General features: G+C 45.2%; 1 protein-coding gene across 1 annotated transcript in view; it reads right to left on the bottom strand.

Moving 5' to 3' along the window:
- LOC138674530 (leucine-rich repeat-containing protein 40-like) overlaps positions 1-25,690 on the bottom strand; it is a 115,285-nt gene that overhangs the window by 22,118 nt on the left and 67,477 nt on the right. Inside the window, exons 5-6 of the mRNA XM_069762355.1 lie at positions 4,543-4,743; positions 3,332-3,606 (exon numbers count right to left, since the gene is read on the bottom strand). Of these exons, the coding sequence (XP_069618456.1) occupies positions 3,332-3,606; positions 4,543-4,743 (476 nt within the window). The remainder of the gene's footprint in view (positions 1-3,331; positions 3,607-4,542; positions 4,744-25,690) is intronic.

Genomic DNA, 25,690 nt, shown 5'->3' with positions numbered 1-25,690 from the left:
TAACCGGCCGACCGGGAATTGGTGCCAGTGCCAATTCTGGATAGACCTTGGACTCATTTGTCCATGGATTTTATCACTGATCTCCCTCCTTCCAATGGAAAAACTGTGATCTGGGTAGTGGTTGACAGATTCAGTAAACAGGCACATTTTGTACCTTTAGCAGGATTGCTTAATGTAGAAACACTATTTTTGTTGTTTTTTGAGCATGTTGTACGGTTGCATGGCATCCCTTTGAGTGTGGTTTCTGATAGAGGGTACAATTTGTTTTCATTTTGGAGAGCATTTTGTAAAAGATTGGGTATTTGCTTGACCTTCTCCTCGGCCTACCATCCCAAGACCAATGGTCAGACAGAGAGGACCAATCAGTCACTTGAACATATTTTGCGGTGTCTTGCTACATCTCAGCAGGGGGATTGGTGTTCTTCTTGCCTGTAGCTGAGTTTGCTTTTAATAATCAGATTAATCAGTTCACTGGCACCTCTCCGTTCTTCTGTAACTACGGTTTTCACCCCCATTTTGGTGACTTTTCCAGGCTGGATTCGGGGTGTCCAGGGGCTGATTTGGTGGTTCAATAGCTGGAGGAGTTGTGGAGGGAGGTTCAGAAGAACATTGGGGTGGCTCAGGGTAAACACAAATATTTTGCTGATAAGCGATGATCTGTGGGACCTAAGTTGCTGGTGGGAGACAAGGTGTAGTTGTCTACCAAGAACATATGTCTGAAAGATATCGCTTGAAGCTGGGTCCCAAGTTTATTGGTCCTTACGAGGTAATTGAGGTTGTCAACCCAGTTCCCTTCCGTTTAAGCTTACCTCCGTCACTTTGGGTCCCTAATATGTTCCATAAGTCCCCTCTTAAGCCACGTGTACCTTCCTCTGCTGGGTCGCCATCCTCTCCCCTCCCTGTCTCGATGAATGGTCAGACTGAGTATGAAGTTGAAAGGATTGTCGATTCTCGGAGTGTTCGCAATTCGCTTCAGTACTTGGTCCATTGGAGGGGTTACGGTCCTGAGGAGCGATCTTGGGTTCCGGTGCATTCCGTCCATGCTGATAGTCTAGTTCGGGCATTTCATGCATGTTATCCTGGTAAACCTGGGGGTCCGATGGCCCCCCTTGAGAGGAGGGTACGGTCATAATCCGCTCCGTGTATTAGTCCTGGCTGCCCTTTTCCGGTGTTGATCATGTCAAGGGTTAACTTTGCTCTGCCTCATTCTGGGTTCAGGTTTGCTATTTAGCTCCATTGCATCCCGCAGCCGGTGTCAGATATAGCTTCTGCCTACGGCGTGAGTAGATTACTCTGGTTATTTCCTGATCTGTCCTGCTGTGATCCCAGACTCTTCCCGTGTCTGTTTATTCCCCTTCTCCCCTTCCGACTCAGTGGTTTCCCTTTGTGTTTGGACTCTCTGGTACTTGACTCAGCTTTTGTCTCTGACCTGACTCTGTCTTTTGCTCCTGGTACTTCTGCTTCTGTCTGGTATTGATCCTCTGGCGCATCTCTGACCCAGAGTTGATTTTCCCCTTTGTACTTTGTTACTCTCCTGTTGCCACCTGGTGGCTGCCTCGCTGCAGCGCTGCAGGTCTGCTCTGGCAAGTATTGCAGTTTTCCCTCCACTCTACTGCCATCTAGTGGAGCGTCCATCTACCTGCATAGCAGCAGCATGACACATATCCCTCAAATGACCTGAGTAAAATAACCCTGGCTCAGGGGTGAAGAATCAATAGCGATTATAGGTATAGATCTTGACAATTTGTGAGGACTGAGACTCTGATCCTGGTTGAACCTGGAGTCAATCAAATTAAATCCCATCCCACTGTCCAGAAAGGCTGAAATAAACACCATACTTGATGGGACTCGGACGGTAAAACAAATTGTGACCTACCCACAGAGGTAATATATCTACACCCGAGTTGCTAACCGCCTCATAACCTGGGCTCCTTAGTTTTCCGGTGGCTGTTTGTTGTTTCATATAGATGGACAAGTACCAACAAAATTACCCTTCTTACCACAGAAAAAATACACTCCCTCTTTGCACAACATTGCAGGAGGACCGGTAAATTGACTTATCCAGCTGACTACATGGGTTCCTCGGTAGACTCAGCACTAGGTTCCATTGTCTCCTGAGCCCCTTGAAAATTGAGGTGTCTCTTTATGTCTCTGACATAGATGGTGGTCCACTCAGATTGCTAGAAACAGTGCCACCTCTAGGGAAACTGTGGTCTCATACAGAGCAAAGGTATTCTTTACCCTCTCAGAAAGTCCCTGACAGAACTGACTACAGAACGTGGGGTAATTCCATCTAGTATCTGTAGAACCCCTACGGAACTTGGAATAATTTTCCTCTGGCCGGTCTCCTTGCTGCTGCTGATGTAGATTGAACTCATCCAGAGAAACACGGTTAGGGTCATCATAGATAAGACACAGAGCCAGAAAAAAATTCTAAAGCAACTGGGAATCAGACAGGAGAGAAAATGCCCAGGCCTGAGGGTCAACCTGGAGAAGAGAGATTACGGTGCCCATGGGATGCTCATTGGTATCTGAGAATTAGGACGTCACGTAATCTAAAATAAAGTTTTCAGGCCTCCCTGAAAACCTCAAACTTATCCTGGCCCCCTGAGAACCTATCCAGCAAAGCGATCTTGGCATCCACCAGGGGATGCCCGGGAGCTGCGGTTCCTAAGCCTGGAGTCAATGGGCACTGTAAAGCCACGGAACACAAGTCTGCCACCTACAGGCAGAATAGTTGTAGCTGCCTTGCCAGAGCAGCCACTGGATCCATAATAGATCCAAAAATGTTGGCCCAGTAATAATTACATAGAAACAGGGGACTGTGGGCACTTTCTCTCTCTGGACTGATCATTCATTCTCAAATTCTCAATTCACAGGTAAAATCTGTATTCAATGAAGACAGAATGTTACATTACTGAGATAGGTGATGGCAGTTATTATTAATCTTATCCGTAGTAACTGCCAACTCCTATCATAGTAATGTCAAATCTGTCTTCACTGAATATAGATTTTACCTGTAAATTGAGAATTTTGAAAATCACTGATCAGTCCTGATAGAGAAAGAAGCAGATTTCTCCCACAAGACATATCACAAAGTGGCTTATTTTGAAGTATACTATTGATAAAAATTAAAGCAATGACTATTCTTTCATTTTTTTTTTCATTACAGAGAATGATGGCTTATTGCTACCAGCTGTTGACCCAGCAGGAATCTGTAGCATGCCCCCATTTACATAGATGGAACAGACCTTTAAACATCAAGACGGGTTGGGATCCAACCTATAGTGATATGCCAAATTGTCAAATATTAAAAATGTTGCATCCTCACCTTATCTTGCTATGGAAGTGATGGATAGTACTTTCTACTGTTTCTTGTTTGCTCCTAATTCTCTCCAGTTGGGATTTCTTAACTATATCCTTCAGTTTTTCTCTTGTGTAATCTCCTACATATAGACTATTCAGTGATTGGCTAAGCATTGATTGGTATGCTGGTAAAGTTTCAATATCAGAAGGGTCTCTCAGAACACAATCATCCAAGATCCGTATAGATGTTTGTCGCTTAAATGATGTTTTGTATCTATTACTTTCAGCCAAAGGATTGCCCTGTGAGAAAACAAAGAGACATTTGTAATAAAATGCATATCATGCTTCCTTGGTTGAAATAAACTAAAACCAATGCAATTAACATAATTTACATCACAAAAATGGCGTAAATGATGAAAGAAATAGTCCCTGACTAAGATTAAGTAAGTTCAAGTGTTTGCTTAAAGATTTGTTAAATTCAGTTAGAGGGACACACCTCTTAATGTATATGGTGCATCTTACTCCATGGAACTTTTCATCAAGAGTGGTGTACAAAACAACAAACTTGATGAATTGAGAACATAGCAAATAATTTATTCAGGTTCATGGTCAATTTCATTACACTGCACCAGAACTTTGAAGCTACTTTATAGTATAAAATAAATCCTTAAAATAGGTTGTCATGAGTACATTACATGATGCCAACATGGATGACAAATCATGGTGTCAGAATGGAAACATTAAAACACAAGGTAAAGATATTATATAATTTGTTATCTTGACGTAGGAAGGTGTTTTCTCTAAAAGAAAAACCCCATTAATAGAGCGTTTTACATTTTTTTTTAATACCTTATTACCTTTGGCTAAAGCTCAGATGATGAAGACTTTAAAGGGAGTCTGTAAGCACAGAATGACTGTTCAAACTAATGAACAGGTGCTCGGTGCACCCTTGGCGTAGACAAAAATTTAAGTGCACTTTCCTACCTACTTGTTTTCCATCTAGCTCTGCCATTCTCTGGTTCTATAAAGCCAGAGCTGTCAATTAAGGAAGAGAGTGGTGTGAAAATACAGGGAAAACAAGTGTTTGGTCAAGCCAAGGGGGCAGCGGGCACATGTACTTGGTTTGAATAGTCAATCTTTGCTGAAAGGCTGAAAACATAAAACAATAGCATATTGTGACAATCTATCGCAGTGTTGAACATTTGTCTATACAATAAAATATTGAAAAACACTTACTTTCAATTTCAATTCACTGAGACGCTTGAGTCCACCCAATATTTGCACATTTTCTAATAAGGAACTGATATTGTTATAAGAGGCATCAAGAACAATAAGTGTTAGTGAAGAAGTAAGAGGAAGAAGGCTGGTGATCTCATTGTGGTGGACAGATAGTTCATAAAGTTTAGGAAGATTCTGAATTCCATCAAGAGAATATAACTGTTAAAAAAAAACAGTATATGTTTATATAGTTTAATATACAGGAAAGTGTCAGTTTCCATCTCAGTTGTAAAGTGCTGCAGATTATATTTGCACTATAGAAATTACAATTAGTGTTATTAAAGTAAATCATGTACAAGACCAACATGCAATGGATCATGAATTCCTGGCATTGAATTCTGCATGTGAAATACAAAACAATGTGGTTCTTCTTTGCAGTAGACTAGTAGACTAGAAATAAATGTACAGCAATTATTCTACATTTCCAGGAATTTTTTAAAATGTTATTATCTTTGTTTAAAAATATGTAATTTCATCATGGTAGTCTAACCTGTTTGAACCAGGATGGAACCCTATTCTGTGGTTCTATAAACCATCATGCAAGACGTTCAATTCTCTCTCAGCCATGGGTTTCTCTACATTTTCTCAATCGGTAGCCAGGACAGTTTTGCATTTTTGACATTTACAAATGAAACCTTTCTTACAAAATAGAACGTTGATGCTAAACCCCCATATCTATGCATTTCCTAAAAGCAGACACCTGGTGTTAGGAGTCGAGTTTCCTCTGCTGCACAGGGGGAATCTTGATCCGTGTCACTGCGGCCATTCTGCATCGGCCGCAGTGGAGCCTGCTCAGCGGAGACGTCGCTCCCAGCGTCTCACTAAGACTGATTCTGTGCAAAGGGTTACTACTGCCTCTCCTGGCTCTGCTATTGTACCCTGCACTGATCTGCGGTGAGCAGGCTTTTCTGGGACTAAGTCCTACTTTGCACACACTGAGCATGCCCAGGGCAAGATCTCTGAGTGGAGATCTAGGGTCACATGCTCAGGTACTGCAGCGACTTCCATTGGTCCTTCTCACGGAAGGTCCTGTAGGTGCTATGACTAAGTTCTGCTTCGCACACTGAGCATGCCCAGGGCAAGAGCTCTCAGTGGCGATCTAGGGTCACATGCTCAGGTACTGCAGCAATTCCATTGGTCCTTCTTTGAAAGGTCCTATACGTGCTGCAGCTATTTAATTTCAAAAACCTGACCTGCACATCCAAACATAGACTAAGTGTGAACAGGTGCTGAACCCAGAGTCGCCAACTCGTATATAGTTAAGTAAATAGGGCAGCACACTGCAGCGCCAAAACATGCAAACTTGAAAACACGGAATTTGAACTGCATTACTGCACTAGAAATATGAAAAATGAGAGCTTTTAGCGCATAAAAATGGTCAATTTTATGTGTACCTCGTAGCCACTTTACGGCATCTCTCTTATACGAGGTCCTACGCTTGACCTACCTCGCTGAGAATAAACGTCTCCATCTGAATGGGTACATGTGAAACCTCTTCTTGGACTCAAATTCTCTCTCTCTGTGGAGGGGTATTGGACCTACTATAATTAAAACACCTGAAGCTAGGAGGCGGGGAGTGCACGATCAGAAGGCTAGAGAATACATTTCAAAAACCTGACCTGCACATCCAAACATAGACTAAGTGTGAACAGGTGCTGAACCCAGAGTCGCCAACTCGTATATAGTTAAGTAAATAGGGCAGCACACTGCAGCGCCAAAACATGCAAACTTGAAAACACGGAATTTGAACTGCATTACTGCACTAGAAATATGAAAAATGAGAGCTTTTAGCGCATAAAAATGGCCAATTTTATGTGTACCTCGTAGCCACTTTATGGCATCTCTCTTATACGAGGTCCTACGCTTGACCTACCTCGCTGAGAATAAACGTCTCCATCTGAATGGGTACATGTGAAACCTCTTCTTGGACTCAAATTCTCTCTCTCTGTGGAGGGGTATTGGACCTACTATAATTAAAACACCTGAAGCTAGGAGGCGGGGAGTGCACGATCAGAAGGCTAGAGAATACATTTCAAAAACCTGACCTGCACATCCAAACATAGACTAAGTGTGAACAGGTGCTGAACCCAGAGTCGCCAACTCGTATATAGTTAAGTAAATAGGGCAGCACACTGCAGCGCCAAAACATGCAAACTTGAAAACACGGAATTTGAACTGCATTACTGCACTAGAAATATGAAAAATGAGAGCTTTTAGCGCATAAAAATGGCCAATTTTATGTGTACCTCGTAGCCACTTTACGGCATCTCTCTTATACGAGGTCCTACGCTTGACCTACCTCGCTGAGAATAAACGTCTCCATCTGAATGGGTACATGTGAAACCTCTTCTTGGACTCAAATTCTCTCTCTCTGTGGAGGGGTATTGGACCTACTATAATTAAAACACCTGAAGCTAGGAGGCGGGGAGTGCACGATCAGAAGGCTAGAGAATACATTTCAAAAACCTGACCTGCACATCCAAACATAGACTAAGTGTGAACAGGTGCTGAACCCAGAGTCGCCAACTCGTATATAGTTAAGTAAATAGGGCAGCACACTGCAGCGCCAAAACATGCAAACTTGAAAACACGGAATTTGAACTGCATTACTGCACTAGAAATATGAAAAATGAGAGCTTTTAGCGCATAAAAATGGCCAATTTTATGTGTACCTCGTAGCCACTTTATGGCATCTCTCTTATACGAGGTCCTACGCTTGACCTACCTCGCTGAGAATAAACGTCTCCATCTGAATGGGTACATGTGAAACCTCTTCTTGGACTCAAATTCTCTCTCTCTGTGGAGGGGTATTGGACCTACTATAATTAAAACACCTGAAGCTAGGAGGCGGGGAGTGCACGATCAGAAGGCTAGAGAATACATTTCAAAAACCTGACCTGCACATCCAAACATAGACTAAGTGTGAACAGGTGCTGAACCCAGAGTCGCCAACTCGTATATAGTTAAGTAAATAGGGCAGCACACTGCAGCGCCAAAACATGCAAACTTGAAAACACGGAATTTGAACTGCATTACTGCACTAGAAATATGAAAAATGAGAGCTTTTAGCGCATAAAAATGGCCAATTTTATGTGTACCTCGTAGCCACTTTACGGCATCTCTCTTATACGAGGTCCTACGCTTGACCTACCTCGCTGAGAATAAACATCTCCATCTGAGACTTTGAGTCCAAGAAGAGGTTTCACATGTACCCATTCAGATGGAGACGTTTATTTTCAGCGAGGTAGGTCAAGCGTAGGACCTCGTATAAGAGAGATGCCGTAAAGTGGCTACGAGGTACACATAAAATTGGCCATTTTTATGCGCTAAAAGCTCTCATTTTTCATATTTCTAGTGCAGTAATGCAGTTCAAATTTCGTGTTTTCAAGTTTGCATGTTTTGGCGCTGCAGTGTGCTGCCCTATTTACTTAACTATATACGAGTTGGCGACTCTGGGTTCAGCACCTGTTCACACTTAGTCTATGTTTGGATGTGCAGGTCAGGTTTTTGAAATGTATTCTCTAGCCTTCTGATCGTGCACTCCCCGCCTCCTAGCTTCAGGTGTTTTAATTATAGTAGGTCCAATACCCCTCCACAGAGAGAGAGAATTTGAGTCCAAGAAGAGGTTTCACATGTACCCATTCAGATGGAGACGTTTATTCTCAGCGAGGTAGGTCAAGCGTAGGACCTCGTATAAGAGAGATGCCGTAAAGTGGCTACGAGGTACACATAAAATTGGCCATTTTTATGCGCTAAAAGCTCTCATTTTTCATATTTCTAGTGCAGTAATGCAGTTCAAATTCCGTGTTTTCAAGTTTGCATATTTTGGCGCTGCAGTGTGCTGCCCTATTTACTTAACTGCAGCTATTTAAGGCTCGCATGGCCGCACGGCCATGCGCTAGTATCCTCTTATGTTATGTGCTTTGCGCAAGTGTGGTCATGTGTTTGAATGTGTTCAGGGACCCGGCTGAAATAAGCCCCTAGAATGCTGGCACCTCCGGTGAGGAGATTGTGTTTAAGTGTGTTCAGGGACCTGGCTGAAATAAGCCCCTAGAATGTTGGCACCTCCGGCGAGGAGTTTTGTGTGCATGCATGACCACTTACTGCTCACATCTGGGTAGTTGGCCTGTGCCTCTGTGAAAGTCTAACAGGGCACAGAGCTTTGCCTTCTCGGCTGCTCTGTGAAGCTAACAGAGCTGGTTTATACCGCCATATAGTGCCGCCATTTATTTAGCAGCAGGTTCTTTCCTGCACGGTGGATCCCGGGTTGCGAACGCACCAATCCCACTTAATAAATATATTCAGTGCATTCCGCCAACCCTAACACCTTGTACATTTCAAAATGCCACTCAGCACTTTTTACACACAGGCAACTTTATGCTATTTTGCGTCAAAATGAATTTTTATTATATACAATTTGCATAAAAATTTATATCAATGGCTAAAAGTATAACCAAAATGGAAATCTCGATACATCACATCTCCTTAATGTAACAATGCCCCCCCCAAAAAAAGGAACCTGAGTGCCCCTATCAAAACTAATAATGTCCCCATTCATAACAAATAATGTCCTCTGAGTACCCACACAGCTCTGTGTATACAGAATGATGGTCCTACAGCCCCCAATACCCCTTTATTATACATTAAGGACCCCAAAACTCCCTATATATAGTAAAATGGATACATAGCCCCTATATACAATATGATGTGCCCACTGCCTCCTATATATAGTATGAGGCTTTACAGTTTTCTATATATAATAATACTCCTCACAAATAGTATGTCTCCAAAACCCCCTATATATTATATGATGGTCCCCTACAGCTCTCTATTTGCGATATTATGTACCTCACAGCTTCCTATATATAGTATGATGATCCTGCATCCCCTCTATATATAGTATCATGTCCCTACAGCCCCCTATATGGAATATGGTGGCCCCACAGCCCCCATATGATGGTCCCCAAAGTTTCTTTTATTTACTGTATATACTCGAGTATAAGACGAGATTTTTAGCCCATTTCTTTAGGCTAAAAGTACCCCTCTCAGCTTATACTCGAGTCAATGTTCCAGGGGGTCAGCAGGGGGGGGAGCGGCAGGAGTGGAGGCTGTCACTTCATACTCACCTGCTCCCAGCGCTGTCTCTGCACTTCCCTGCTTCTCTGATAGTCTCTGGCGCCCGCAGCTCTTCCTGTGTTCAGTGGTCACATGGTACCTCTCATTAAAGTAATTAATATGGATGCGACTCCACTCCCATAGGCGTGGAGCGCATATTCATTACTTTAATGAGCGGTACCATGTGACCACTGAACACAGGAACAAGTTGCCGGCCCCAGAGACCATCTGAGAAGCAGAGACCACACCAGGAGGGGGTGAGTATGACGGGGAGGGTGAGCCAAGTGATATTCACCTGTCCCCGTTCCACCGCCGGGCTGTGTTTTCTGCGTCCTCTGGCTTTGACGCTCAGGTCAGAGGGTGTGATGATGTGTTTAGTGTGCGCCCTCTGCCTGAACAGTCACTGCAGAGACCCGGAAGACAGAGCGGTGAGGGGCGGTGGGACGCAGACAGGAGAATATTGCAAGTGCTGGGGGCCAGAGCCAGGGGCGACTCCCGCACCTGGCCCCCATAGCACACCAGTGACCCTGCCTGCTCAGGACACTGGCACCAGACCTCCAGCTATGATAGGTGAGTATGTCACTTTTTTTTAATCGCAGCAGCAGCATATGGGGCATATTATTCTATGGAGCATCTTATGGGGCCATCAACCTTTGTGCAGCATTATATGGGGCATATTATTCTATGGAGCATCTTATGGGGCTATCAACCTTTGTGCAGCATTATATGGGGCATAAAATTCCATGGAGCATATTACGGGGCCATCATTAACCTTTTACGCAGCATTATATGGGGCATATTTTAATATGGAGCATCTTATGGGGCCCATCATAAACTTTATGGAGCATTATACGGGGCATATTTTGCATGGAGCATCTTATGGGGCCATCAATCTTTGTGCAGCATTATATGGGGCATAATATTCTATGGAGCATCTTATGGGGCCATCAACCTTTGTGCAGCATTATATGGGGCATAATATTCTATGGAGCATCTTATGGGGCCATCAACCTTTATGGAGCAGCATATGGGGCATATTATTCTATTGAGCATCTTACGGGGCCATCAACCTTTGTGCAGCATTATATGGGACATAAAATTCCATGGAGCATCTTATGGGGCTATCAACCTTTGTGCAGCATTATATGGGGCATAGTATTCTATGGGGCATCTTACGAGGCCATCATTAACCTTTTACGCAGCATTATATGGGGCATATTTTAATATGGAGCATCTTATGGGGCCCATCATAAACTTTATGGAGCATTATATGGGGCGTATTTTGAATGGAGCATCTTATGGGGCCCATCATAAACTGTATGGAGCATTATATGGGGCTCCTGATTCAATATGGATATTCAAAAACACTTAACCTACTGATGTCTCAATTAATTTTACTTTTATTGGTATCTATTTTTATTTTTGAAATTTACCGGTAGCTGCTGCATTTCCCACCCTACACTTATACTTATACTCGAGTCAATAAGTTCTCCCATTTTTTTGTGACAAAATTAGGGGTCTCAGCTTATACTCGGGCCAGCTTATACTCGAGAATATACGGTATATATACACTGCTCAAAAAAATAAAGGGAACACTTAAACAACAAAACATAACTCCAAGTAAATCAAACTTCTGTGAAATCAAACTGTCCACTTAGGAAGCAACACTGTTTGACAATCAATTTCACATGCTGTTGTGCAAATGGAATAGACAACAGATGGAAATTATTGGCAATTATCAAGACACACTCAATAAAGGAGTGGTTCTGCAGGTGGGGACCACAGACCACATCCCAATACCAATGCTTTCTGGCTGATGTTTTGGTCACTTTTAAATGTTGGTTGTGCTTTCACACTCGTGGTAGCATGAGACGGACTCTATAACCCACACAAGTGGCTCAGGTAGCAGCTTATCCAGGATGGCACATCAATGCGAGCTATGGCAAGAAGGTTTGCTGTGTCTGTCAGTTTAGTGTCCAGAGGCTGGAGGTGCTACCAGGAGACAGGCCAGTAAACCAGGAGACATGGAGGGGGCCGTAGGAGGGCAACAACCCAGTAGCAGGACCGCTACCTCAGCGTATATGCAAGGAGGAATAGGAGGAGCACTGCCAGAGCCCTGCAAAATGACCTCCAGAAGGCCACAAATGTGCATGTGTCTGCATAAACGGTTAGAAACCGACTTCATGAGGATGGTCTGAGTGCCCGACGTCCACAGATGGGGGTTGTGCTCATAGCCCAACACCGTGCAGGATGCTTGGATATTTGCCACAGAACACCAGGATTGGCAAATTCGCCACTGGTGCCCTGTGCTCTTCACAGATGAAAGCAGGTTCACAGTGAGCATATGTGACAGATGTGACAGAGTCTGGAGATGCCGTGGAGAGCGATCTGCTGCCTGCAACATCCTTCAGCATGACTGGTTTGGCAGTGGGTCAGTAATGGTGTGGGGAGGCATTTCTTTGGAGGGCATTAGAGCCCTCCATGTGCTCACCCGAGGTAGCCTGACTGCCATTAGGTACCGAGATCAGATCCTCAGACCCCTTGTGAGACCATATGCTGGTGCTGTTGGCCCTGGGTTCCTCCTAATGCAGGACAATGTCAGACCTCACATGGCTGGAGTGTGTCAGCAGTTCCTGCAATATGAAGGCATTGAAGCTAAGGACTGGCCTGCCCGTTCCCCAGACCTGAATCCGATTGAACAAATCTGGGACATTACGTCTCGCACCATCCACCAACGTTACGTTGCACCACAGACTGTCCAGGAGTTGGCGGATGCTTTAGTCCATGACAGGGAAGAGATCCCTCAGGAGACCATCCACCGCCTCATCAGGACCATGCCCAGGCATTGCATGGAGATCATACAGACATGTGGAGGCCACACACACACTACTGAGCATCATTTTCTTGTATTGAGGCATTTCCACTGAAGTTGGATCAGCCTGTAACTTCATTTTCCACTTTGATTTTGAGCATCATTCCAACTGCAGATCTCCGTGGGATATTAGTTGTAATTTACATTGATCATTTTTAGGTATAATTGCTCTCAACACATTCCACTATGTAATAACTAAAGATTTACAACTGGAATATTTCATTCAGTGATATCTAGGATGCAGGATTTTAGTGTTACTTTTATTTTTTTGAGCAGTGTAGTATGACGGCCCCAGTTATCCCCATATATATAGTATAATAGCCCCAGTTCTCCCATATATAGTAGGATTGCTCCAGTTCTCCCCATGTATGTAGTAAGATGGCCCCAGTTCGCCTATATATATACTGTATATATATACAGTATACACATTTATATAGTATGATGGCCCCAGTTCTCCGTATTAAAAATAATGAAATTCATACTCACCTCATCCTGATTCCTGACACTGCAGCCTCCATTTTCTCCTCCGTTATGCAGAGCGGCATGAGGCAAAAATGTCATCGCGCCACCTGCGTGAGTACACTGAAGTCTCAGGAAGCTGCATTCTGCAGCTTATGAGACAGACCAGGGCTTCCACAAGGAATTTTGGGGCCCCATAGTGGCAACATTTTCGGGTTCCCTTGAGACTCCGCCCAGGCTCCACACCAGCTCTGCCTCCACCATCCCACCGCTTACTCTTGGAAAAACTCAACTTCTCCACCACATCCTTACCGATCAGATATTAAAAGTTCCCATCAAACACCAGATCACATTCTTAACCAGCTACCACTAAACCTCTACCTCTCACTTCCTCCTTCGGCCTCACTCAATGGTCTTCTACAGCCACCCACAAAGATGGCTACACACTGGACCTCATCTTCACCCACCTCTGCTCCCTATCTAACCTCTCTAACTCCCCTCTTCCTCTCTCTGACCACAACCTTCTCACATTCTCTTCCCTCTCCACTCTATGTCTACAATCCCCACCCCACAAACTTTCACACCCTCGCAGAAATCTTAAACACCTTGACCTATACTCATTCTCTGAATCCCTCCTCCCTCTCACATATAAGTTCCTTACACAATGCGGATGATGCTGCCACTTTATATAACACCACAATAGCTGCAGCTTTGGAATCTCTTGCCCCTCTCACACATACCAAAGCTTGCAAAATCAACAGACAGCCCTGGCACACCAGCCTGACCAAAGAACTGAGGCGAGCTTCCAGGGCTGCTGAGTGCAGATGGAAAAGATCCCACTCCAATGAGCACTTCATCGCATTCAAACAGTCCCTCACTACTTTCAAGACCACACTCGCCACAGTTAAACAAACCTACTTCTCATCTCTCATATCCTCCCTGTCTCACAACCCTAAACAGTGATTCAACACCTTCAATTCTCTCCTCTGCCCCCAGCATCTCCTCCCTCCCCACTCATCTCAGCTGAAGACTGCTTCATTTTTTAAGCAGAAGATTGATAACATCAGAGACAGTTTTGGTCAACAACCCCCAGAGCCCTTCCTTCCAACTTCCCAGCCCTCCACCTCCAAAACCAACTTCTCCACCATTACAGAAGATCGACTCTCCACTCTACTCTCAAGATCACATCTCACCACCTGTGCACTTGACCCGATCCCATCCCACTTCATCCCAAACCTCACCACAGTCTTCATCCCAACCCTAACCCATCTCTTCAACCTATCACTAACAACTGGTGTTTTCCCCTCAAGCTTTAAACATGCCTCCATCACACCTATCCTCAAAAAGCCCTATCTTGACCCATCCTCTGTATCTAGCTATCGCCCTATATCACTTCTCCCCTATGCCTCCAAGCTACTGGAACAACACGTTTACCTTGAACTGTCCTCCCATCTCTCTTCTTGCTCCCTCTTCGACCGTTTACAATCTGGCTTCAGGTTACACCACTCCACTGAAACTGCCCTAACTAAGGTCACCAATGACCTCTTAACCGCCAAGAGCAAGCGACACTACTCTGTCCTCCTCCTGGACCTGTCGGCTGCCTTTGACACAGTGGATCATTCCCTATTATTACAGACCCTCTCATCCCTTGGCATCACTGTCTTGGCCCTATCTTGAATCTCATCATACCTAACAGACCAGTCATTCAGCGTCTCCCACTCACACACCACCTCCTCACCTCGCCCCCTATCTGTCGGAGTCCCACAAGGTTCAGTCCTCAGGCCCCTGCTCTTCTCCATTTACACCTTTGGCCTGGAACAGCTCATAGAATCTCATGGCTTTCAGTCTCATCTCTATGCTGATGACACACAGATCTACATCTCTGGACCAGATATCACCTCCCTACTAACCAGAATCCCTCAATGTCTGTCCACTATTTCATCCTTCTTCTCTGCTAGATTTCTGAAACTTAACATGGACAAAACAGAATTCATCATCTTTCCCCCATCCCACGTGACCCTATCCATTACAGTAAATGGCTGCCCACTCTCCCCAGTCCCACAAGCTCGCTGCCTCGGGGTAATCCTTGACGCTCATCTCTCCTTCAAACCACATATCCAAGCCCTTTCCACTTCCTGCTGACTTCAACTCAAAAATATTTCACGAATCCGTTCATTCGTCAACCAAGAATCTGAAAAAACCCAAGTCCATGCCCTCATCATCTCTCGCCTTGACTACTGCAACCTCCTGCTCTGTGGTCTCCCCTCGAACACTCTTGCATCCCTTCAATCTATTCTAAACTCTGCTGCCCGACTAATCCACCTGTTCCCCCGCTATTCCCCAGTTTCTCCCCTCTGTCAATCCCTTCACTGGCTCCCCATTGCCCAGAGACTCCAGTACAAAATCCTAACCATGACGTACAAAACCATCCACAACCTGTCTCCTCCATACATCTGTGACCTCGTCTCCCGGTACTTACTTACAAGCAACCTCCGATCCTCACAAGTCCTCCTTCTCTACTCTCCTCTTATCTCTTCTTCCCACAATCGTATACAAGATTTCTCTCGCGTATCACCCCTACTCTGGAACCCTCTACCACAACACATCAGACTCTCGCCTACCATCGAAACCTTCAAAAAGAGCCTGAAGACTCACCTCTTCCAACAAGCCTATAACCTGCAGTAACCACCGATCGACCAAACTGCTGTAATGACCAGCTCTACCCTCGCCTACTGTATTCTCACCCATCACTTGTAGATTGTTGTGAGCCTTCGTGGACAGGGTCCTCTCTCCTCCTGTACCAGTTATGACTTGTATTGTTTAAGATTATTGTACTTGTTTTTATTATGTATACCCCTCCTTACATGTAAAGCGCCATGGAATAAATGGCACTATAACAATAAATAAGCAGCTTTTGTTCTGGCCAAAATAATTTTTAGGCTGACAACCCGACATGGTAGACTCTTGTGGCCAGGCCCTACTCTACTCTAAATTATTAAAAATAAATATATTTTATGTATTTTTCTTTAAGGGAATGAGTGACATACATTTACATTTTTTTTAAACAACCATTGATACCACATACAAGGGACAAATATCGTCACACCATGGGCAGACCACATATTACCACCACATAGTGACCGAATAATACTACATACAAGGAACAAATACCACCACACCATAACTAGACCACATATTACCACCACATAGTGACTGAATACTACAATACTGATCACTAATTTAAAAAAAAATAACACAATACTAAGTGCCATTGTATACAGGAACTCTGTATTTACTGTCAGTGTACAGGTAATAGTGATCACTGGTGACATTATACACAGGAGCTCTGTACATAGTGTCAGTGTACAGGTAATACAGGGATCACCAGTGACATTACATACAGGAGCTCTGTATAAAGTATCAGTGTACAGGTAATATAGTGATCACCACTGCCAGTGACAGTGTATAGTGTCAGTGTACAGGTAACACACTGACTCACCAGTGACATCTCTAGCTGAAGTCCTTCATCTTTACTTTTCTTTTTCATCCAGCAAAGACCGCCATCACTTCTTCCAGCCAGGACTCGTCTCTGTATAAAATAATACAGTTACCTAGAGCACTGCCTCCAGAGCACATTCCCCACTTTTTCCTTTTCTTCTGCACTACACTTCTGAATACAGAGGTGTACCCACAATCAATATATAATTGGTTACTACTATGCAACCTCATAGAGTGTAAGCTTGCGAGCAGGGCCCCCATTCCTTTTGGTATCTGTTGATCTATGTGTTTATTGTTATGGTTAATGTCCATTGTCTGTACAAGTCCCCACTAAAATGTAAAATGTTGTGGAATATGTTGGCGCTATAGAAATAAAATTATTATTATTATTATTTTTAACCCACCATTCCAAATCAAAATTATAATCCACCACTGTGCACCCACTAACTATAAATAGCCACTTTCCCCATTTAATATATAAATTAATTTGCACCTAAACTCTTTCCCCCAATTCATTACCAGTCATTTCATCCTCAACGCCCCCCACTTTATACCTCCCGCTCTAACCCTAACCCTGATTCATTATATTTACATGCCAATCCCACCCCAATTTACTGTCATATCTTTCTCTCCCACCCTCTATTCATTATCAACTGCTCTACCCCACATTCAATATATCATTTACTCCCCCACCCTCAAAATTCATTATGTGCAGTCACCCTTACCCCCCACTTCATATGCAGTCCACCTTACCCCCCACTTCATCATGTGCAGTCCCCCTTACCCCACTTCATCATGTGCAGTCCCCCTGACCCCCCACTTCATCATGTGCAGTCCCCCTTAACCCCCAATTCATCACGTGCAGTCTGCTTAACCCTAAATCATGTGCAGTCCCCCTTACCCCCACTTTATGTGCAGTCCGCCTTACCCCCACTCCATCATGTGCAGTCCTACTCCCCCCACTTCATCATGTGTAGCCCCACTCCCCTTCATCATGTGCAGTCCCCCTTACCCCCCACTTCATGTGCAGCCCCACTCCCCCTTCATCATGTGCAATCCCCCTTACCCCATGTCATCATGTGCGGCCCCACTCCATCATGTACAGCTCCACTCCCCCCACTTCATTATGTGCAGTCTCCTTTAACCCACAAACTCCATCAAGTGCAGCCCCACTCCCCCTTCATCATGTACAGCCCTACTCCCCTCATTCCATCATGTGCAGTCTCCTTTAACCCCCAAACACCATCATGTGCAGCCCCACTCCCCCTTCATTATGTGCAAAACCAATTATCCCCCACTCCATCATGTGCAGTCTCCTTTAACCCCCAAATGCCATCATGTGCAGCCACACTCCCTCTTCGTCATGTGTAGCCCCACTTACCCCCACACTCCATCATGTGCAGTCTCCTTTAACCCCCAAACTCCGTCATGTGCAGCTCCACTTATCCCCCCACTCCATCATGTGCAGTCTTCTTTAACCCCCAAACTCCCCTTTAATCATGTGCAGCCCTACTTACCCCCCACACCATCATATGCACTCCCCTTTAATCATGTGCAGCCCTACTTACCCCCCACACCATCATGTGCAGCCCCACTCCCCGTTCGTCATGTGCAGCCCCACTTACCCCCACTCCATCATGTGCAGTCTTCTTTAACCCCCAAACTCTATCATGTGCAGCCCCACTCCCCCTTCATCATGTGCAGCCCCACTTACCCCCCACTCCATCATGTGCAGTCTCCTTTAACCCAACTCCATCATGTGCAGTCCTTCTAACATACCCGACTTCATCACTTGTAGTTACATACCATTGAATTAATTTTACAAAGAAAACAAAAAAGTTTTTCATACTTACCTCACCAGTCGCTCCCCTGCATCGCCTCTCTGCTTCCAGCGCTTGGGACATGTCAGCGCAAGCGCAATGACGTTATTGCGCACGCCCGACACTTGACTCGGAAGTACAAAGAACATGGAGGGAGAAGGAGCTTCGCAGCCATCAAGGTTAGACGGCCGTGCACAACTCCTGGCCCTGGTGCAGCTGTGGGTGCTGATAGACTGTGATGCGGCTGTGTCTGCTGCCGGCCACATCACAGTACAGCAGACACGGCCGCGCACAATTTGCTGTGCGGCTGTAGCCATCAGGCGGCCAGCCCTGAACAGCTGCTGGGGGAGCGGCCCAGGGTGCATTTGCCTCTCTGCCACCCAGCCCAGCTTGCCCCTGCATGTCTATCAGGGGCCAAAAGCTTACAAATATAAAGGGCAGATAGAATCCAGCACTAACTAAAAAGAGCCATAGGCCGTCAAACAGTCAAAACCTCCAACAGTATAAAACTAAAAAACAGAAAAGCACCTGCAAACAGAATAAAAGCAAGTGTGAACAGGTGCTATGCTATGACTGCATAATATACAAACAAAAGAATACAGCAGCACACTGTAAGTGCTAAGATATATACAAACAATGAATATATGAAATTTGAACTGCATTACAGTTATATAGAATATCCTTATAAAAATTAAGGTACTTAGTGCATAAATTGGCCAATTCATATTCGTCCACTAGCTGTGACAAGGCGATCTTTCTTTGATGAATAAATGCTGAAAGAAGTGACATGATGCAGTTTGCAAAAACGCAGCAGCTTTCCAATTCAGTAAAAAAAAAAAAAACAATGTGTGTGCATGAGATTTCTGAAATCTCATACACTTTGCTTGTACTGTAAAACACAGCTTGAAATTTGTATTAAGAAAAGCAGCAAAACGCAACGTGTGAACATAGCCTAAGGCCTGTCCCACACGTCCAGATAATTCCGATACCGGAAAAATCGGTACCGGAATTATCCGTGTCCGTGTGCTCACGTGGCACATCAGTGTGGCACACGTGCGGCATCCGTGTGCCGCCCGTGTGCCGACTGGGTACCACACGCACCGTGCAGGAGACAGTGCTACAGTTAAGCGCCATCCTGTGCATCTGGTGCTGAAGCCGCCATTCATTTCTTCTCTCCAGCAGCGTTCACTGGAGAGAAGATATGAAAAATCTTTTCTTTTTTTTGTTGTTTAAATGCGGCATATTCATCACTGTAATGGGCGGCAACACGTGACCGCTCATACAGGAGAAGCTGCGACGAAGAGAGGAAGCAGCGAGAGAGCCGGGTAAGTATTTTATTAACAGCGGGGGGGGCGCACAGGCGGTGGGAGGGGGTTGGGGACAGGGATCTTTTTTTTAAACACAAAAAAAAAAAGATTTTTTATATCTTCTCTCCAGCGAACGCTGCTGGAGAGAAGAAATGAATGGCGGCTTCAGCACCACACTGGGGGGACAGCGCTTACTGTAGCGCTGTCTCCTGCATGGCACACGGACTGCACACGGACAGCATCCGTGGGCGGTACGTGTTTTACACAGACCCATTGACTTTAATGGGTCCGTGTAATACGTGCGCTCCCACGAACACTGACATATCTCCGTGTTTTTCAAATGGACACACGGTCCGTGAAAACACGCTGACATGTGCAGAGACACATTGATTTTAATGTGTCTACGTGAGTCAGTGTCTCCGGTACGTGAGGAAACTGTCACCTCACGTACCGGAGCCACTGACGTGTGAAACCGGCCTAAGACTGTTTTAAATTAGTGCTGGATCCAACATGCTCTTTAAATTTCCAGGTTTTTTGCTCAGGAGAGGCATGATGCTACAGTGGGTATGGAAAATACTCATACCCCTTTACATTTTCACTCTTTGTTTCATTGCAGCCATTTTGTAAATTCAAAAGTTCATTTTTTTTACATTAATGTACACTCTGCACCCCATCTTCACTGAAAAAAACAGAAATGTAGAAATTTTTGCAAATGAAATAAAAGAAAAACTGAAATACCACATAGTCATAAGTAGGGTTGAGCGAAACGGATCAGACAAATTCAAAAATCACCGACTTTCGGCAAAGTCGAGTTTTGTGAAACCCGACCTGATCCTAGTGTAGGATCGGCCATGAGGTTGGCGATCAGCGCGCCAAAGTCGCATTTCGTATGACGTTTTCAGCGCCATTTCTCATCCAATGAAGGAGGACGCAGAGTGTGGGCAGCGTGATGACATAGGTCTCGGTCCCCACCATCTTAGAGAAGGGCATTACAGTGATTGGCTTGCTTTCTGCGACATCACAGGGGCTATAAAGGGACGTGCACGCCGACCGCCATCTTACTTCTGCCGATCTTAACATAGGGAGAGGTTGCTGCAGCTTCATCAGAAGAGGGGATATAGTTAGGGAGGGAAGATTAAGCCCCGAAACTGCTTGTGCTGTAGCGATTTCCACTGTCCAACACAACCTTTTCTTGGCAGGGACAGTGGAGTCTATATTTTTGTGCATCAGCTCTGTAGCTTATTAGGCTGCCTTATAAGGCTCCCTGATAGCTGCATTGCTGTTTGTACGCCGCTGTGCAAACCAACTGCTTTTTTTAAAGCAAAAATCCTGTTGTTCCTTTCTGCACAGTTCTCTTGTTTATTTGTCCACACTTTTGTGTGCAGCAGTCCTTTTTATTGCTGCCATACTTGTCCTGAGATCATTGTAGGGAGATTGAAATTGTACTACAGCCCTTGTATTTTTTGATATATCAGTCAGCCATGTTCTGCCACTTACATTGTGTAGTGTAATACACTGGGCCTGAGTTTTGTTGCAGTCTCCCCCCCAAAAAAGGGAGATTGAAATTGGCACTAAGTGGATTTACGTCAGTTCTGTTAGTTTGTCGTATATCTTCCAGCCACGTTCTGCCACTTAAATTGTGTAGTGTAATACACTGGGCCTGAGTTTTGTTGCAGTCTCCCCCCCAAAAAAGGGAGATTTAAATTGGCACTAAGTGGATCTACGTCACAGTTCTGTTAGTTTGTCGTACATCTTTCAGCCACGTTCTGCCACTTACATTGTGTAGTGTAATATACTGGGCCTGAGTTTTGTTGCAGTCTCCCCCCAAAAAAAAGGGAGATTGAAATTGGCACTAAGTGGATCTACGTCAGTTCTGTTAGTTTGTCGTATATCTTCCAGTCACGTTCTGCCACTTAAATTGTGTAGTGTAATATACTGGGCCTGAGTTTTGTTGCAGTCTCCCCCCCAAAAAAAGGGAGATTGAAATTGGCACTAAGTGGATCTAGGTCAGTTCTGTTAGTTTGTCGTATATCTTTCAGCCACGTTCTGCCACTTACATTGTGTAGTGTAATACACTGGGCCTGAGTTTTGTTGCAGTCTCCCCCCAAAAAAGGGAGATTTAAATTGGCACTAAGTGGAAAACCGCTTTTAAAGCCGGAGCAGCAGGAAAAAGTTTTAGCTTTCCTTGCTGACTCAGCCTCTAGCTCTTTCGCCTCCTCTTCAGAAGGTTCGAAATATAAAAGCAACGAGTCGTCAGTGGATGCTCCCAGTCAGGAACAAGCTTCCTTGTGTCCTTCACCCAAACCAAAAGTGAAGGATGCGGCAGGCGAAACTACAGTTTATTCCATGGAGCTCTTTACACATACCGTGCCTGGGTTAGAGAGGGAAATTGTTAAAAGCCCATTACAAGATGAATCGGACATGGAGTGCACAGATGCACAGCCACAGCTAGATTATTATGCTGTTCCATTGACTCAGATCACTACATTGCCCTTTCAGTGTACTGAGCCAGAATCTGACCCTGATGAGACTATGGTGCTCCGTCATGAACGCTATAGCACCTTACACGGTGACACAGAGGAAGGTGCACATGACATTGAAGAGGAGGTGATAGATGACCCAGTTGTTGACCCAGATTGACAGCCATTGGGGGAAGAGGGTGCCGCTGCCAGTAGCTCAGAAGCGGAGGAGGATGATCCGCAGCAGCCATCTACATCGCAACAACTTTCATCTGGCAGGCCTGTATCTGGCCAAAAATGTTTGTCAAAACCAAAAACAGTTTTAGGACAGCGTGGCCATCCGGTGAAAGTAGCATAGCATGCAATGCAATCATCAGTGCAAAGTTGTCTGTAAGAAGTGCTCAAAGACCTTTAGCAGAGGGAAGAATCTCCTAAATTTAAATACAACGTGCATGCGTAGACATTTAACCACCATGCACTTGCAAGCCTGGACTAACTACCAAACGTCCAGTACCGTTGGTGCACCTGCTCAGAATGAAGGTAGTCAGCAACGCTACATTGCTTCCTTCACATTAAGTCCACCGGTTAGGACACCACCAGCAGCAAATGTGGAGGTATCGTCGCAAGGCCAAAGCAGTCAGGGAATCACAAGGTTCTTGGTAGGAAACACTGTAGGTAGGCCAACATCAAGAATACCATCACCAACCCTCTCTCAATCTGCCATGTCTACCACCACCCCCGCTAGTTCCACCATATGCAGCTCTCCAGTCCAGCTCACCCTACAAGAGACTCTCTTTAGGAAAAGAAAGTACTCATCCTGTCATCCGAGTACACAGGGTTTGAACGCCCACATTGCTAGACTAATCTCGTTAGGTTAGAGAAGATGCCCTACCGTTTGGTTGAAAGCAAAGCTTTCAAAGCCCTGATGGCCTACGCAGTACCACACTATGACCTACCCAGTCGACACTTCTTTGCGAGAAAAGCCATCCCAGCCCTCCACCAGCATGTCAAAGACCCCATTGTCCATGCACTGAGGCAATCAGTCAGTAGAAAGGTGCACCTCACAACAGATGCATGGAACAGTAGGCATGGCCAAGGACGTTACTTGTCCATCCCGGCACACTGGGTTAATGTGGTGGATGCAGGGTCCACAGGGGACAGCCATAGTGGGACAGTTCTGCCTAGCCCATGGTCAAGGAAACAGTTTGCTGTAGGCGTTCGCCACCTTTCCTCCTCATCCAGATGTGAAAGCTTTTCACCAGAGTGCAGTCGCATGACCACTCCATCCGCAGCTGCCAGTGTTGCACTCGAGGTGTCCCATTATGGAACAGCTAGTGGCAAGTGTCAGCAGGCTGTGTTACAAATGAAGTGTTTGGGCGACAACAGACACAATGCGGAAGTACTGGCCGAGTACTTGCAGCAAGAAACTCAGTCATGGCTGGGCAGTGTACATCTTGAGGCAGGCAAGGTAGTCAGTGATAACGGAAGGAATTTTATGGCTGCCATAGCCCTTTCAGAACTGAAACACATTCCTTGCCTGGCACACACCTTGAACCTGGTGGTGCAGTTCTTCCTGAAAAATTATCCAGAGTTACCAGCCCTGCTCCTGAAGGTGCGAAGACTTTGCTCGCACATCCGCTGGTCGCCCGTATACTCCAGCCGTATGCAGAACCATCAGCGATCGCTGAATCTTCCCCAGCACCACCTAATAATCGACGTTGCAACAAGGTGGTACTTCACACTGCACATGCTTCAGAAGGCTGTGTGAACTGAGGCGTGCTGTCATTTATTTGTGGGAGGAGACACATATACGGGTAGGCAGTTAGATGGCAGACATGGAGTTGTCTGGTGTGCAGTGGTCGAAGCTCCAAGACCTCTGTCAAGTCCTTCAGTGTTTTGAGGAATGCACACGGCTGGTAAGTGCAGACAACACCATCATAAGCATGAGCATCCCACTAATGCGTCTGCTGATGCAAAGTTTGACGCACATCAAGGAGCAGGCATCGGCAGCCGAGGAGGAGGGAAGCCTTGATGACAGTCAGCCATTGTCTGGTCAGGAAATTCTCCTGGACGAGGTGGCGGATGAAGACGAGGAGGAGGATGATGATGGGGATGAATATTTATGGGAGGATGCTTCTCAGGGAGCAATAGAAACTGTTGGCGTTGCAAGGTCAGGTACAGGGTTTTTGCGGGCCACAAATGATGTTGATTTGCAAGAAAGTGCTCCTCAACCCAGCACAAGCAATGAATTGAAACCTGGAACATTGGCCCACATGGCAGAGTATGCCTTGCGTATCCTAAAAAAGGACCCCCGCATTATCAAAATGATGACCGATGACGATTACTGGTTGACCTGCCTCCTGGATCCACGATACAAAGGAAAATTACAAAATATCATGCCACATGAGAATCTTGAGCAACTATTGGCTACCAAACAAGCAACTCTTGTAGACCGTTTGGTTAAGGCATTCCCAGCACACAGCGGCGGTGATAGTTCTCACACGAGCTGTAGGGGGCAACATGGCAGAGGTGCACAAATCCGAAGTGGTGTTGGACAGAGGGGTTTTATGACCAGGTTGTGGAGTGATTTCGCAATGACCACAGACACGACAGGTACTGCTGCATCAATTCAAAGTTTACCAATTTTGAACTGCATTTAGCCTACTTACTTACTTGGGCCTAGTAACTGTGTGAGCCTCTCATTACAGTTGTCCTCCTCCGCTGAACAAAGCTATGCCACCTGTGTATTCCTCTTACCAATTTTTAACTGCATTTAGCCTACTTACTTACTTGCGCCTAGTAACTGTGTGAGCCTCTGATTACAGTTGTCCTCCTCCGCTGGACAAAGCTATGCCGCCTGTGTACTTTTACCAATTTTGAACTGCATTTAGCCTACTTTTTTATTTTAGGCCTACTAAGTCTGTCTGAGCCACTCATTACAATTGTCCTCTACTGAATAAAGCAATGCCGCCTGTTTAGTCCTCTTACCAATTTTGAACTGCTTTTAGCCTACTCTTTCATTTTGGGCCTATATCTGTGTTTCCTCCTCATCCTGCCCATTGCCCAGCTAGATGAGTCTGCTGGTACATTGACCCAGACCACTACATTCCCCTTGCACTCTACACAGCCAGAATCTGACCCTGATGAAAATCCGGTTCCCCTTCCCGCATACTATACCACCTTACACGGGGACAAAGAGGAAGGTACAGATGAAAGTGCAGGTTCCTGTTACCAATTTTGAACTGCATTTAGCCTACTTTTTTATTTTAGACCTACTAAGTCTGTGTGAGCCTCTCATAACAGTTGTCCTCCTCCGCTGAAAAAAGCTATGCCGCCTGTGTACTCCTTTTACCAATTTTGAACTGCATTTAGCCTACTTACTTACTTGGGCCTAGTAACTGTGTGAGCCTCTCATTACAGTTGTCCTCCTCCACTGAAAAAAGCTATGCCGCCTGTGTACTCCTCTTACCAATTTTGAACTGCATTTAGCCTACTTACCTGGGCCTAGTAACTGTGTGAGGCTCTCATTACAGTTGTCCTCCTCCGCTGAACAAAGCTATGCCGCCTGTGTACTCC

Source organism: Ranitomeya imitator, chromosome 4 (assembly GCF_032444005.1).
Source record: "Ranitomeya imitator isolate aRanImi1 chromosome 4, aRanImi1.pri, whole genome shotgun sequence".
Taxonomy (NCBI): domain Eukaryota; kingdom Metazoa; phylum Chordata; class Amphibia; order Anura; family Dendrobatidae; genus Ranitomeya; species Ranitomeya imitator.
This window is presented reverse-complemented; position numbering and strand designations above follow the sequence as displayed.